The sequence below is a fragment of the Nematolebias whitei genome, chromosome 17 (genome assembly GCF_014905685.2).
Source record: "Nematolebias whitei isolate Nwh7 chromosome 17, NemWhi1, whole genome shotgun sequence".
Taxonomy (NCBI): domain Eukaryota; kingdom Metazoa; phylum Chordata; class Actinopteri; order Cyprinodontiformes; family Rivulidae; genus Nematolebias; species Nematolebias whitei.
This window is the reverse complement of record NC_056514.1, coordinates 16,311,328-16,328,131: the sequence shown is the minus strand read 5'-3', so window position 1 is coordinate 16,328,131 and position 16,804 is coordinate 16,311,328. Positions and strand designations below refer to the sequence as shown.

Sequence of the window (16,804 nt, the reverse complement as noted above, 5' to 3'; positions counted from 1 at the left end):
CACACACAACTTTTGGTTTGGCTTAATGTAATTCTGTTTTTCCATATGTTGCGTTTTTGTTGCATTTTTGAAATGTAATTCTTTTGTTTGAAATATTGTTCATTTACATCTCAGGGCCATCATAGTATTGTGATATGCCATACTCAGAGTATATATTGGGGATTACTCTCAGCTACTACCACATCTAAATTTTCCTCAATACCCATTACCGCAATTTACCATCTGTGATACTAACTGAGAATAGTCATTTTTGTGTTGGCTAATGTCAATTAGCTGTGGTTAGGGGTAGTGGTGGCGCAGAGGTTAGAGAAGGTGGGCCTTATCGGAAGGTCGCCAGGTCAACTCCCCGGACCGACAACATCAAAATGTAGGTGGAAAAGGTGAAACATCCACACCTGTCTCCATCCTCATTTGCTCCACTCTGGGCCCTTGAGCAAGGCCCTTAACCCCCACCATCTGCTCCCCCAGACGCCCTAGATGGCAGCTCTCTGCTCCACACAGAGGGCTGTGGTAGCTCGGTGGTCTGCGGTTGCGTCAGGAAGAGGATTTGGTGTAAAAACAATTGCCAAGTCTTAGTGTGAGTTAGTTCTCTGTGGTGACCCCTGAAGAAGGGAACAGCCGAAAGAAGAAGAGAAAAAAGTCAGTTAGATGTGATAGCGATCTTAAAATGAACTCCCTTGAAAGTATGTCTAATGAATACTTTCTAAGGTTTTAAATATATGTCCAGTCATTCAGAAATATTTTGCTAACATCCTTGATTCTAAAAGTTATTGATAAAGATATTGCATTTGTTGTGCTTGAAGCATGTGTTGGGAATAACTCAACTACTATTCTACCAAAATATAAAAATCCACTCGACTGTACTCTACTTTAAGCTACTGTACTCTACTGTATTGTACTCTACTGTACTGTACTCTACTGTATTGTACTCTACTCTATTCTACAAAAACCGGATTCCAAAAAAGTTGGGACACTAAACAAATTGTGAATAAAAACTGAATGCAATGATGTGGAGAAGGCAAATGTCAATATTTTATTCGTAATATAACATAGATGACAGATCAAAAGTTTAATCTGAGTAAATGTAACATTTTAAAGGAAAAACATGTTGATTCAAAATTTCACAATGTCAACAAATCCCAAAAAATTTGGGACAAGTAGCAATAAGTGACTGGAAAAAGGAAATTGAGCATACAATGAACAGCTGGAAGACCAATTAACATTAATTAGGTCAATTGAGAACATGATTGGGTATAAAAAGAGCTTCTCAGAGTGTCAGTGTCTCTCAGGGTGCATTCACACCAGCCCTGTTTAGTCCGCTTTAATCGGACTCTAGCTCGTTTTCCTAGAAAGTCCGGTGAGTTTAGGGAGGTGTGAACGCGCCATCGAACTCTGTCACGGATTAAAAAGACGAACTCTGGCCTGGGCTAAAATCTAGGTCTCGGTCCGGTAGAAGCAAACTCCAGCGCGGTTCGAGTGCAGTGTGAATGTAAACAGACCGAGCCCTGCTCCGAAGGGTAAACAAACACGCATTTCTCTGACCTTATATGGAGCCGTCAGCTGCCTTGTGTGAAAAACAATATTCTCCAGGGTCTTCTGTCTCATTTTCTGCTCATGCTAAGTCCATTTTTGAAAAATGACAAAATATAACTCCTCAAACTGCTAAAACTTGATGCCACTTCGTTTTTATTTTTATTTACAGAAGAAGAAGAAGAAGACGTGTCTTCAGAGGTTTTTGTGTCGTTTCTTTCAGTAGTTCTTGGTGCAGCGCCCCCACAGGCGAGCGGGGGAACAGGTTGGTTCAACAGGTTGACTCGACTGCACAGTGCAGTGTGAATGCAAATGCACCAGCTCAAATGTAAACGAAAGGTTATGAATATTGGTCCCGAACCGAACCGAGTCTACCGGACTATCTGGTGTGAAAACGACCTCAGAAGCCAAGATGGTAAGAGGATCACCAATTCCACCATTGTTGTGCAGAAAGATAGTGCAGCAATACCAGAATGGTGTTACCCAGCGTAAAATAGCAAAGACTTTTAGGTCGTTTTCACATCAGATAGTCTGGTAGACTCGGTTCGGTTCGGGACCAATATTCATGACCTTTTGTTTACATTTGAGCTGGTGAGTTTGCATTCACACTGCACTGTGCAGTCGAGTCAACCTGTTGAACCTGTTCCCCCACTCACCTGTGGGGGCACTGCACCAAGAACTACTGAAAGAAACGACACAAAAACCTCTGAAGACACGTCTTCTTCTTCTTCTGTAAATAAAAATAAAAAATGAAGTGGCATCAAGTTTTAGCAGTTTTAGGAGTTATATTTTGTCATTTTTCAAAAATGGACTCAGCATGAGCAGAAGATGAGACAGAAGACCATGGAGAATATTGTTTTTCACACAAAGCAGCTGACGGCTCCATATAAGGTCAGAGAAATGCGTGTTTGCTTATCCTGTGGAGCGGGGCCCAGTCTGTTTACATTCACACTGCATCACATGTTCTAGAACAACATATGCTCCCATCTAGACGTCATCTCTTTCAGGGAAGACCCTGCATTTTTCAACACGATAATGCCAGACCACATTCTGCAGCAATCACAACATCATGGCTACGTAGGAGAAGGATCCGGGTACTGAAATGGCCAGCCTGCAGTCCAGATCTTTCACCTATAGAGAACATTTGGCGCATCATAAAGAGGAAGGTGCGACAAAGAAGGCCCAAGACGATTGAACAGTTAGAGGCCTGTATTAGACAAGAATAGGAGAGTGTTCTATTTCTAAACTTGAGAAACTGGTCTCCTCTGTCCCCAGACGTCTGTTGAGTGTTATAAGAAGAAGGGGGGGATGCCACACAGTGGTAAAAATGGACTTGTCCCAACTTTTTTGGGATTTGTTGATGCCATGAAATTTGGAAACAACAGATTTTTCCCTTAAAATGATACATTCTCTCAGTTTAAACTTTTGATCTGTGATTTGTGTTCTATTCTGAATAAAATATTAGATGTTGGCACCTCCACATCATTGCATTCAGTTTTTGTTCACAATTTGTTTAGTGTCCCAACTTTTTTTGGAATTCGGTTTGTACATGGTTACATGTTAAGGGAAATTATATTACAAAAATCAAAGTTTTCAGAGCTAGTTTTATATCTTTAAAGTTAAACAAAGACCACAGTAATTATGTGAAGGGTCATTATTGTTACTTGTTTTTTAGTCTTCTGAAAACTATAGAGTAACAGAAAATTAATCAGATTTTTATATTTGTTAGGGAGGTTGTTTGATTCAGGCACCAGGTCTTTGTCAAGTTTTGTGAACACTCACTTTGTCCTGATGCATCTTTTCTTCAGAACACTGATAGTTGAGGATTCACTGGATGGCAAAGCTGACGATCAGTGGGTCCGAAACAAGAGCCAGACAGAACTGTGGACCCTGGTCCAACACGCCAACCCTCAGGAGATCATTCCTTATTCCATTGCTCTCATCAGCAAGCTCAATCGAGTAGGACCTGAGGTTTAATTTCATCATTCAGGGCTCAAATAACATTTAAGCTCATGAAAGTTTTCTCCTGATCAACAGATGAAGTTTGGAGGGTCTGAAGAGGAGCTCACCAACAGGAGAGAGATCAGGGACAATGTGACCCAGGCTCTTGTCTCTGTCCCTGTGTCCTCCCTACAGGATGTTGACCAGCTCAGCTCAGCACTTGCACAATCTACTGTGAGAAATCAAAGTGCAGCGTTTGTAATCCGTGTTCTTGTCTTTGTGAATGGCACATAACTAGCATTATTATACCAACTAAGAAACATAAAAACACAATGGGATGTGTCCTGATGCATGCTCAATAATCCAGGTAGAAAAATCCAAAAAAGTTCAATCTGGTCCTCTAGACATTCAAAAAAAACAAACAAAACAAAGCAAAAAAAAAAAAATAGAAACGTTTCGTCTCTCTTCCGAAAGACTTCCTCAGTCTGAGGTGCTGTATTCAGCTCAGTCTCTTAAATAGCACCTTCTCAGAGTGGATCAACCAGTTTGCTGCTGACAACCAAAACCAGCTGCTCACATGCTCAAGAAGGACCATCAGCCTAACAATGGATCATTAGCACACTGATGGCTGTTTACTATTCACAGGGGGTTGAGCGATACTAGCAATCACAGCATTGTAAGAGGGGGACAATTGAACATGTAGGCCTCCACCCCTGTTTAATGATGGACAATTTCTTTTCACAAAGATGGCCTCCTTTACTCTGCTCTCAAACCATCGTTCCTCTCTGTCCAGGATGTGCACATCTTCATCCCTGAAAGAGTGACCGCTGGCCTGGAGATGAGTGTAGACCACAGAATACTGGCCTGATGATGTTAACACTTTAACCCAGGTGTCGTCAACATACCTGAACCAATGACTTGGTGGTGTCCCTGAAAAGGACGTCAAGGCTCTCTTTTCTACCTCCTCCATGTACAGATTGGCAACAATAGGAGAAACTGGAGACCCCATAGCACACCCATGTTTCTGCCTATAATATTGCTCCCCATATGTGGTTCAGGTATGTTGACGACAACAGGGTTAAAATTAAATCTCAGGAAGTCCAACATTTTACTGACCACATCAACTCTGGATAAATACATCAAGTTTACACGAGAAGATGTAAAAAATGGCAAGTTGGCTTTCTTGGACTGTGAGGTCTCAGTCTCTGATAGAGGACAGTTGCAAACTGAGGTGTAGCGCAAACCCACCCACACAGACCAGTATTTGCAGTTTGACTCCCATTACCCTTTGGAGCACAAGTTAGGAGTCATCAGGACTCTGTACCACAGAGCAGACAGCGTCCCCACTAGCTCAGGAGCCAGGCAGAAGGAGAAATCCTACACAAGACAGGCTCTAGAGCAATGTGGATATCCTAACTGGGCCTTCCTGAAAGCAGAGAAGAAACCCAAACAGGACTCCAGTCAGCCAACAGGTGAAAAGGAGGAACCCAGACCCAGACCAGTGGTCATTCCATATGTTGAGGGAGTATCAGAGAAACTGAGACGTTTATTTTCTAAACATAACGTCCCAGTGGCTTTTAAACCCCAAAATACATTACGGCAAAGACTGGTTCATCCCAAAGATCCAGTTCCCCGGCACAAACAGAGTAATGTTGTGTATGTTGTTCAGTGTCAGGAGGGTGATCATTCTTACATCAGGGAAACTAAACAGCTACTAGCCAAAAGGATGGCCCAGCACAGAAGATCAACATCATCAGGCCAGGATTCTGCGGTCTACACTCATCTCCAGGCCAGTGGTCACTCTTTCAAGGATGAAGATCTTCACATCCTGGACAGAGAGGAACGATGGTTTGAGAGCAGAGTAAAGGAGGCCATCTTTGTGAAAAGAAATCGTCCATCATTAAACAGGGGTGGAGGCCTACGGGTTCAACGGTCCCCCTCTTACAATGCTGTGATTGCTAGTATCACTCAGCCCTCTGTGAATAGTAAACAGCCATCAGTGTGCTAATGATCCATTGTTAGGCTGATGGTCCTTCTTGACAATGTGAGCAGCTGGTTTTGGTTGTCAGCAGCAAACTGGTTGATCCACTCTGAGAAGGTGCTATTTAAGAGACTGAGCTGAAAACAGCACCTCAGACTGAGGAAGTCTCTCGGATGAGACGAAACTTTTCTACATTTTTTTTGCTTTGTTTGATTTTTTTTTAATGTCCAGAGGACCAGATTGAACTTTTTTGGACAATGGGATGTGCTAATGGTTGAATATACATTTATAAAACTACGACTAAAACACATTAAAGATCTCCCCTAAGTTTCTTTAATTCACTTTATTCTGTTAAAAATATACAATTTCTTTTTTATTTCAGGCAGTTCCCAGCGAGCTGTCTGAGAGCTGCCATGAACGAGTTCTGGAAACTATGGGACAGATGATCCATGTGATAGACCAGAAGACCAGGCCCACAGATTTGCCAGCTTTAGATTTAGGAAGGAACATCCTCAGCATTATAGGTGCTGCTGGCCACCCACCATCTTAAACATGAAATAAGCCCCAATTCTCAAAATGATCCATGTTCTCTGTTTCTACAGGCAGTACCATAGCTGCTGTATCTGAATCATGTGCTTCCAGCTCTTACCTCGCAAGCGCAGGACATCCACAGGCGGTTTCTGTGGTCACATCAGCGCTGAGCCATGCTGGAGCCTTAATGCGGGCTCTTATGCGTTCACGGGTTCTGGACGGCACAGCTCTTTCGTTTTCCAACAGTTACATCAAGACTCTTGGTTTCCTTGGAGACCCTTTGGACCTCCTTTGCTCTCACCTATCTAATCAGTCCAATGGAAACCCAACTTCACAGTTTTCATCAGCTGAAGGATCTAAGAGCTCCTATCTGTGTCCGTTTCTGATCCCCGCCTCATTCAGTGCTCACCTGAGGAGTCAGAGTTCTGAGGTGGTGCAGGTGTTGTTTGGTATGGATGGAGCACTGAAGTCCAATCCTTTGTTGAGTGCAGCTGACCCTTCCATCTCCACCTCTGTGGTTGCCATGGAGCTCACCACTCCTCAAGGTCAACCCATATCCATCCAGGACTTGGACCCAGAGCAAGCCATCCGGGTCAGCCTGCTCAACAGGTCCCCCATGACTCGGAGTGATGAAGGTGTTAATGGGGGAGTGGGTGAAGACATGAATGGAACATGTCTCACAGTGATGCTCCCTAACGAAGGACAGCTGAATTTCACTGTTAGGGCTCCAGATGACCTGCGTGAAGATGCAGGTTTATACATCTCCTTCAGCTTCAGTCTGGCTCCAGGTACTGTGAGCTTTGTCTCAACAGATATGTAGAAAAATGTTTTTACACAACTGCATGATAGACTTAAAGATCTTTAGTCTTTGACTGATCTAAGTATGAACAATATAATTTTAATCTGCTCGAACTGATGAGCTAACAGCTAGCTAAGACCAAAGTGCATTGCTTCTCGTCTTATATTAAAAATAACATGGTAGTTCATGTGTCAATGTTTTTTTAAACCTTTACATCAATGACACCTTCACATTAGATGTTTACTTTGGCAGAAAGAATAAAATGTTCCTGTTGGAGATGTGCAGGTTGCAGTGGGATAGCTACAGATGACTGTGATTGTTCGCCCTCACAGATGACCACAAAACTACATGTAAATAACGACGTAGTGCAAAACTGACTGTAAAACTTTATAAAACAGCTTTTGCATGAACGGATACAACATTTTTTAGATTAGACTTGCTTTAAGACAGCAGCAATCAACTTTGGTCTCGGCCATTTCTGGTCAGAATTGTTTCTTTAAACTGAGCTCATTCAAACATAAATTAACAACTGATAAGAAGATGATCGTTTATAACCTTTCTACAGTACGCCACTTTAAAAGAGTATCGATGAAGTTTTCTAGTAATCAAATTAAATGGATAAACGGACTTTGTCACTCTATGCTCTGCATACTGCTTCACCTTTCCTCGTGTTGCTTAGTTACTTTTTTAATTTTAGTAAGAAATAGGACAAAGATACCTAAGGTGAATACAAGAAATGTAAAATTTGGAAAATTTGAATTGATTTAGGGCAGCACGGTGGCGCAACTGGTAGAGCTGCTGCCTCTCAGCGAGCAGGTCCCTGGTTCAAACCCCGGTCCGGGGGCCTTTCTGGGTGGAGTTTGCATGTTCTCTCCGTGCATGCATGGGTTTTCTCCGGGTGCTCCAGTTTCCTCCCACAGTCCAAAAACATGCATGTTAGGCTGATTGGTAACTCTAAATTGTCCCTAGGTGTGAGTGAGAGAGTGAATGGTTGTTTGTCTCGTTTGTCTCTATGTGGTCCTGTGATGGACTTGTGACCCGTCCAGGGTGTACCACGCCCCTCGCACAGTGATTGCTGGACATGGGCACCAGCGACCCCCGTGACCCAAAATGGAATAAACGGGTAAAGATAATGGATGGATGGATGATTTGATTTAGTGAGTCATGCAGCACATACGTAAGAACATGTTTAATCCTAGGCCTTATTATAAATTCAAAAAGCAGTTTTCAGTCTGCGTTCTGCATCTCCAGGAGCCGCTCCGGTGAGTTTGGGGCATGTCAAGATAAAAGTGGCATCTAATGCATCCCAGGACTGCCTTGTGAGAGAGTGGATCCTCACGCTCTCTGCTGAGACCTCCTCCTCAGAGAAAGCTGTCTTTTTGTCCCCGCTGTGAGTCACAGAACATCTTACTATAACCTGATGCTCGGCTTGTTTCCAGTAAATACATGTATTTTTGAATATTCAACAGTTTGAACGGAACAGAGCATCCTCTGTCTGTCAGCCTGGCCTCATCTCTGAACGACAGCGGGCCTGTCCAACTGGCAGTGTGCGTTTTCAGCTCTTTGTGTCAGTACTATGATGTAAAAGGCAGGAGTTGGAGCAGCAAAGGTCTTCGATCCCTGGATGGCAGTACATTACACACAACACTTTGTCTCACCAAGCACCTCACCATGTTTGGGGCCAGTTTGTTTCTTCATCCTGGGGCTGTTGTTCTGCTGCCAGCGGTATGTCCGAACCCAGACAGTTATCAGGAGCTGCTTTCTTGCTACTTTACATTGCTAAAGTTGGGTTAGGACGTAGTCATACTTGTCTTCTGTTTGTATGCAGGCAGATGAACCCATGCAGAACATGATAGTGGGGATTGTGTGTGCTGTCCTGGTTGTGCTCCACCTGCTTTTGGGGCTTATTGCACACAAACTGGACTACTTGGACAGTGTGAGGCTGAGCCAAGTCCCTCTGTGTGGTCGACCAGGACTGTACCATTACAGAGTGCTGGTGAAGACTGGCATGCGGCCTGGAGCAGGTTAGCCAATAGCAACTATTCACAGAGGTTTAACATGCCCCCAAAATGGTATAATGAACTATATGTTCATGGCATGTCATTTAAATTTTCTAATTAAATGTAACAAGTTATATAATAATTATTGTGGCATGCTCCGTCAGGCACCACGGCACATGTTGGCATCAGTATGTATGGTGTGAGCAAGAGCGGTCCTCACCATCTGCAAAGACATGGAGCTTTTCAGCGCGGCAGCTTGGACCAGTTTCAGGTGGAGACAGATGACAAGCTGGGGGAGATTTGGAAAATTCGCATCTGGCACGACAATACAGGTATACGGGTAAAAAAAAAAAGGAAACCCGAGAAAACGAGGCAGGTTTTCTGACATGCAAGACAAACAAGACCAAAAAAAAAACCAAAAAAACTTTTCTTTATTAGTAACAAGTAGGGGTGTAAAAAATGTGTATAAAAGAAACATTCATAAAAGGTTTGGTGGTCTTTCTTGTCCTTCTGAACAAAGTTTGCTCATGGTTCCTCTGTGATAAACTTGGTCAGAGAGTCTTAGTCTACTATTTATTTAAATTCCTCACCAAACTAATAGCCTAGCATTCCGTTAAGTGTTAGTGGTTGAAATGTGTGTTTGGGATTAATCTCAGCTACTAACTCACTAACTTTAGCTCAATACTGTCAAATATGGCAAAGTTTTAGTCATTTTTTCAGTTTGCTAATGGCAGTTAGCTGTGGCAGCTAAATTGAACCGGGGTGACCCCAAAGTCTATCATTCCTATCTGTAGATCTAATGTGTACACCAAGCAGGTGTCACTGAAATTCATCCAATGGTTCATGAGGTATTGTGCTAACAGACATGCACATAAACACTTGTACAGAAAACAAGCAAAGGCATTGCCCTCTGCCTTTGTTTTTTCTACATTACAGAATATAGTATAAAAAAATAAAGATTCGGGGGCTTTGGGGAAAGGCTTGAAATAACTATTGGTTGTAACCGTTAATTTAAGCTTCCCTCGGGTAAACAGAAAGATAAATACATACAGCTACAATTATTGAGCATGCATCAGGATATAAATACATACAGTATTCTGTGGTCCTATGAGTCCATATTGCACCTTGCTTTTGGTTCAAACTATACATTATACTCTGTGTGGCAAAAACCTCATTCTGCACAGTTTCAAACATTGTAGCATCGTGGACAATGTTTCTGACTGTAGTTAATATCTTTCTCTTGCTAAACATTCTTAGATGATTGTCATGAGTCTTTGTAGGTGCGAGTTTACCTCATAATCTCCTTTAACACAGCCGTCTGAATGCCCTTTATGTAACCAGGTTTGGAGCCATCGTGGTATATTCAGCATGTGGTGGTCTGGGACCCTCAGACTGATCACATGTTCTTCTTTGTGTTGGAAGACTGGCTCTCTGTGGAGAATCAGAGGAACAGCACAGTAGAGAGGGAAGTCCTGACCTCATGTATGCACCTCTTTAAAAATGGACACATTTCCACCAATGGCTCTGCATTAATGACACCTTTTAGCCTTTTGATTTTTCTTTCCCAGGTCCAGAGGAGCTCACTCGGTTTTGTCGAGTCCTCACCTCTCAGCTGATATTTGGAATGGCAGAGGGAAACTTATGGGTGTCACTGTGGGAACGACCTGCTCATAGTTGTTTCACCAGGGGTCAGAGGGTTGCCTGTAGTGCCCTAGTGCTTCACCTTTACCTGGCACTGAGTACTTTGTGGTTTCGGGCTGTCTTAATGGAAAAACACAGGTTAGATGATCTGTCTCAGTAAACTAGTAGAACTGTTTAAATTTAAAATTAGATTTAAATCCAGGAGGACTTAAGAGTTTATTAAACCATTATTTTACCAGGAAGAAATCCATTGAGATTATTAATCTATTTTACAAGGATGTCCTTGGCAATATGCAAATACAGCAACACAGTCTTAAAAGTAGAGTATGAAAGTGATTTTTTTTTTATCCTTCTTATACTAGTGGGCCTGTGTCAGCCCATCTGTTGGTAAATGAAGAGACGATTGCCATGGGGATTGTCATTGCCTTGATGGTGTTCCCGTTCCAGTGTTTCCTCTGTTTCTTGTTCAGAAAAGCTCATAGTCAGGTAATTTTGTAACGTTTCAAAGAACTTTATCAAAGATGGAGATGTACCAAGTTTTCTTTTGCTTACTGTTAGCACCTAAACTATCAGATGTTGATGTGTGGTTACTGTCCAGGTTGCTTTAGACGTGTCAGCTACTCCCTCTCCAATTTGTCAGTCTGTGGAAATGGGAAATTCTGGCTCCTCCATCTGGTCTTTTCCAGATTCTTCTGGTATTTTCCATGAAAGCATATCTGTGAGAACACATACAAAAACACCAAACATGTTTTTATTCTTTTATCCCTGTCTTATGTCTTGGAATTACAGTTCAGATGTTCTTCTGTCTGACTGTAGATTCTGGAAAGTAAGGCACTGGACTCTAGCATCTTGGACTTCTGGACTGCTTCTGGCTTGGTCCCACAAACAGAGGGACGAGGTCAGGAGGGTGTGACAGCATGGTCATCACAAGATAGCCTCCTCAGTTTGCCTGAAGACTCAGGCACCTCAAAGATGACCCTAGCACTCAATCTCTGCAAAGCCTCATCTGCTCAAGGGCATACTCACCAGCTGAAGAGGAAGAAGGCTGTGACGCAACTTCACTTAGCTTCACCCACATCTCCCTTCTCTTCCTCTGCTCATCTTTCTTCTATGTGCTCACATTCACCGACTGAAGATAGTTTCCATTTCAATAACTCTTCTGTTCAGCCAAGTCAAAATTCACAACAGCTTAGTCCCAATCCAGCTAAGGTTCACCGATCAACACTTCTGACTCTGTCTGGTGAGTAAGTTTGTATGTATGGTTCTCTTTACACACAATTCAATTTTTGAGTGGTTTTGGCAAAATTGTTGCATAATTTTTGTAAAGCTAAGGTCAAAATGCTCCTAACACACACACTCAGGAAATAGTTCTTAAAAATTACAATAAACTGTATGATTGTGATCTTGGTTCCAGAAGAGGATCTTCTTATGTCCATAGCAGCAGTAGAGGACCCTTCAAATGCAATCAACAACAACTCAGACAGTGGCCGGGACTCTCCAAAGACCACGCCATGTTCCACAGTCTTGTAAGAAGCAGCTCTAGGCATCACGTATTTGTCTTTGAACACATATTATTGTTCCAGTGAAGATTCTACATTGTCTTTTGTAGACCAAGCACCTCTTGGAGCAGCTGGTTAGAAGACCAGTGTTCTTCTGAAATCCTAGATGAAGCAGAAGTCAACCAACCAGACACTCAGGATAACCCATCACTGTTTGGGGAAGTGTTTTATAAATGCTCCTCAGTGGTGTCGATGGAAAGCACCTCCCTACCAGATCACTTACTTGAATCCATCTGCTCCTCCTCTACTACACGCATAGGTAACTGATCTGATTTTATGTCAGCTAAAGTTGAATCTTTACTCCTTGCAAAAAAATACTTTTTCCAGTAGACATGCTAATCAGGTTTATTGAGGATTCTGAATTGGATGTATATATTAGGTGTGTGGGCATGGATGCTTGTCTCTTTGTGTTAGTACCAGTAACACCAGGACGTGCCCTGCCTCTGGGAGGCCTGCCTTATGTAAGTAACTGGAGAAAACCTGCACAAGAATGGGGAGAACATGTAAACTCCACCCAGAAAAGCCCCAGGCCAGAAGGCAATCCTGTAACCTTCTCTCTGAGAGGCGACAGCTCTAACCACTGCGCTGGCAGGTCGTCCTCACAAATAGATTTAATGGTTTTTATAAACAAGATATGGGTGCACAAGTTTAAATTATGCTAAATTTTCTTACATCCTCACAAGGTCAAAATTACACATACCAGCTCAAATAAATGCACACATACCCACTAATATTTGGGTAAACGTTCCATACCAAGCTACACCTTGACCACAAGGTTTTTATATTCTTCAAAAAGCTTTGGACATATTTCTGATTAGATATTTGGACCACTCCTCTGAGGTGAATTGACAGAGTTTAATTAAATTGGTTAGTTTCGGGGGAGGCACGGTGTCACAGTTGGTACAGCTGTTCCCTCTTAGCGAGAAGGTTGTTGGATCCAATCCCGGCCGGGGGTCTTTTTGTGTGGAGTTTCTCTTTGCTGCGTGAGTTTTCTCCAATAAATGGAGTGGAAAAGTGAATGGTTGTTTGTCTTGTTTGTCTCTGTGTGTCCCTGTGATGGACTGGAGACTTGTGTCCCACATCTCTCACACCGTGACTGCTGGATATGGGCACCAGTGATCCCCCGCGACCTGAAAAGGAAGAAACAGGTAAAGATGATGGATAGAATCCTATGTTGCCTTGTTTTCCCTCTGTAGGTGTAGCTCGAGGTCAACCCACCTGGTTCCTCCCTCCATGGGTTCTGCGTGTTGTTCACCCCCTCATTGCATTACTTATCGGTGCCTGCCTGGCAGTGGTGGGACTCTATGGGAGTCTCTTCTCCAAAGCAGTGTTACTCATGTGGCTGGTGTCTGTTCTCACTGCATTTTTTACTTCTGTTCTTCTGCTGGAACCTCTCAAGGCAAGTTGAAACATGTGGCTCAGCTGGCTCGTAGATCTGTGAAGGAACATTTGCACCTCCATCTCTCTTGAGCAGGTATGCGTGCAGGCCTTGATCTGTACCGTGCTCTGGAGGCCTGTAGATCCAGAGCTAGAGGAGCTGCTGGCTCAGGAGACCACCGTGGTCAGGACATCAGGAGCATCTAGTAGGAACATTCGACCACCATGTGGCTATGGGCTGCTGCAGGCGAAGGAAGAGGCCCGAAAAATACAAGCTCTGAGGTCACTAATGAAGGCAAGAACAATAAAACAAAAAAACATAAAAATATGTCAGCTTAAATATGTTTTTGTGTAGATACTGACTGAACATTCACATCATTTTATCGTTTGTTTTTTGTTCGTTTTTAAAATCTAATTCTGCATATTTTGTGCTAGTATAACCATTTTTATTCAAACCCTCAGCTCATTCAGGAGATGGGTGCTACAACTTTGCAACTTTTATACTTTTAAAATATTTTTATTTTAATATCAAATAGTTTCCCTATGAAAATAAAATTCCTAATACCTAAACCCATCAAAAAACATTGTTCCCTTTGAAATTGGCTTCATCTTGCTCTATTTTTGTTTTCTTCTGCTACTTTAGTTTTCAGCTAACCCATTCTAATTGACGTTTATAGGTAGATGCTTGATGTTTTTAGCTAGCCTTTTGCTATTTTTTATCGTATAGCTGCTATTTTGCAACTTTATCTTTTAGCTGTGAATTTGCTACTTTAGGCTTTTAGTTTGCTTTTTCCTTCTTTTGGTTTTTAGCTCGTGATTTGATACCTCTAATTTTATGCTAGTGTTTCAATACTTTTAGGTTTAAACTATATGTTGCTCATTTTAGCTTTAACAACACAGTTTAAGCTTCTTCAGCAGATTTTCCATCCATCCATCCATCCATCCATCCATCCATCCATCCATCCATCCATCCATCCATCCATCCATCCATCCATCCATCCATCCATCCTTCCATCAGCTGCCATCATCCAACCATCCATCCATCCATCATCTTTACCCACATATTCAAGCTGCATTTTCACACAAAATGTCTTTTCTCTAACTAAAAAAATATTGATTTTTCTGCAGAATTGTGCATGCCAGCTGGTCTTTCTTCTGCTGGTCCTGATAGTGAACTACCAGGACAGGTTAGAGCAAACCCAGGCTAGGCTGCTGGACTCCACCATCAGGCAGCATCTTCACACAACACCTGTGGGTTCCCCTAACCTCACCTCACTCAGCGAGTAAGAACATTCCACTTTAACTTTAAACTAACTCTAACGTATGCCGAGATGTACAATGATGATACATTTATTTTTGAACAAATCCTTGAAAATAATGTTACGTGCACCTTCTCTCTAAACACAAAGATCTCTAACAATCTGTTAAGTTTGGTGGGTGTGTTGAAATCATTCACATAAAATTTTAGCTCAATATTTGCAAATCTGAAATGTTTATATCCAAATTCGTTCATCAAAATTGATTAGCTGTCCTGAATTCTTTCTGGTATGTTTCTTACTGTAAAGTGTACTTGGGTGTCCTGGAAGGCGCTTTTTAAATATAATGGTGATGATTATTATTATATTGAATTGTAGATATGATCATTGTAGATGTTCATACATGAAGAGTTTAATTCAAAAGTGTTCAGTGGTTTATGAGACATTTTGCTAACAGATTGGCAGAATGGAATCCAATAGTAAAAAGCAAAGCTTCAGGGAAACATTTTGTTTAGTTAGTTCTTGAATCATGTGATGGGCATGACTATTAGCTACTACCATATCAAATCTTAGCTTAGTACAGTATTTTATAAAACTGATTGAGTTATAAACTTTTTTTTGTGTTTGATCAATTCAGTTTGCTGTGGAGACCATTTTGAAAGGCTTTGACTCCTAATGTTACTCATTTGTAGCAATACCGTATATCCAGTGGTTACTTTTAGGGAATCTTTGGTCAAAGTTTATGGTTATGTTTAACTACTATGACCGAGAATGTTAAGTCTGCCCATGAACCATATGTTTGGGTTAGCAGAGAGAACTGGATGAGGAGCTGTCTGAGGCTGCAGTGTGCAGCTGTTGCTCCAAGGACACCTCTGAGTTTGTGAGCTCGGCTGAAATGATAAGAGTATAAAAACAAGCTTCACAGACAGCTCGTCATAGATTTTCATGACCTTTGTGTGTACTTCCTGTTTGTAGGTTTGTTTATAATGACCAGTCCATTGTAATTGTTTACCATGCTATTTATTAGCATAATAACATGAACACATGCAGGTTCAACTGCATTCAGTACAGAAACATATTATACCACAGTGCCACCTGTTGGGCACTCCAAGTAATTACAACAACATCAAACAGAATGGACAGTTATCTACACTGTATTTCTGTGTAACCTGTCCTGAAAATTTGTCCCTTACTGGTTAAAAGACTTCTGCCATCAAGTGTGGTTCTTTTATTTAAGTAGGTTAAGAGAGAACATTTCTCTCCATTACGTTGAGCGTTTGAATAAAATATGATTTTTGTTTCCTGGGATATTTTGCTAACATACATAGTTATGCATCCACAGGAAAAAAAACATTATTGCCCACCATTATCATTTATAATTTGCTTTTATCGATGATCAATTAAAAAAAAGTTAATGTAATTTTCTAGGAATAATTTCAGCCACAGATGGTTGTTTTCATGATTTACATGAGCAGGACAGAGTTTACTTTGGCTGCAGTTAAAAATACACTCATATTTATGTTACTGATGTTCATTATTTAATGCAGCTGGGGTTTTATTGATGCTTTCCTAATGCTTTTCAATCATATATCCATGTCTATATTTTTGTTCCACAGCTGGTCAGAAGCAGAGCAGTGGATCAATCTGACTCTGGTGAAGTACCTCCACCAAACCCCCACGCTGCAGCTGGTAGGGCTGCCTCAGGTGCAGTTCACACGAACACCTGGTGCCCCGAAGACTCACCTGTTAGGGAACAGCAGCTCAACAAGCCACCAGCTGCTGGCTGACGTGCTCATCTCAGACACAGACTGGACAGGGTAAGTTGGATTGTTGTTGTTGGAACGAGGCTCCAGCTTTTCGACGTGCCGAGCAAAAATTTATCGACGTTCTTCATTTACAAATTGTTGATTTACTTTTTCAAATGGGGGGAAAAAAAAGACCATTTGCTATGTTATAATCTGAGAAAAATCAAACCAGGTTGATGTTTTGTCCCTTCTCGCAGAGCGAAGGGGGAACTTTGAAAACCCTCTTTTGGTTCATCTTGTGAGCCAGATAATTTAAAAAAGTGAGATACTCACAGGCGTAACAAAGATCACTTTTGAAAATTGGGTTGTCAAGTCAAAATTCAAGATGGCCATCGCCATATATATGACCACCCCTACATATGAGGAACTATGCCTTCTAGTTTA

The 16,804-nt window shown here is 41.8% G+C and overlaps 1 protein-coding gene across 1 annotated transcript in view; it reads left to right on the top strand.

The window, feature by feature from the left end:
- The window catches only part of pkd1b (polycystic kidney disease 1b), a 44,135-nt gene that overhangs the window by 18,327 nt on the left and 9,004 nt on the right, over nucleotides 1-16,804 (top strand). Inside the window, 19 exon segments of the mRNA XM_037691604.1 lie at nucleotides 3,339-3,489; nucleotides 3,568-3,705; nucleotides 5,835-5,976; nucleotides 6,055-6,771; nucleotides 8,034-8,172; nucleotides 8,342-8,507; nucleotides 8,611-8,806; nucleotides 8,947-9,114; nucleotides 10,124-10,264; nucleotides 10,351-10,561; nucleotides 10,786-10,909; nucleotides 11,022-11,141; nucleotides 11,240-11,663; nucleotides 11,838-11,949; nucleotides 12,033-12,241; nucleotides 13,179-13,381; nucleotides 13,457-13,654; nucleotides 14,488-14,642; nucleotides 16,232-16,432. Coding sequence (XP_037547532.1) covers nucleotides 3,339-3,489; nucleotides 3,568-3,705; nucleotides 5,835-5,976; nucleotides 6,055-6,771; nucleotides 8,034-8,172; nucleotides 8,342-8,507; nucleotides 8,611-8,806; nucleotides 8,947-9,114; nucleotides 10,124-10,264; nucleotides 10,351-10,561; nucleotides 10,786-10,909; nucleotides 11,022-11,141; nucleotides 11,240-11,663; nucleotides 11,838-11,949; nucleotides 12,033-12,241; nucleotides 13,179-13,381; nucleotides 13,457-13,654; nucleotides 14,488-14,642; nucleotides 16,232-16,432 — 3,915 coding nt within the window.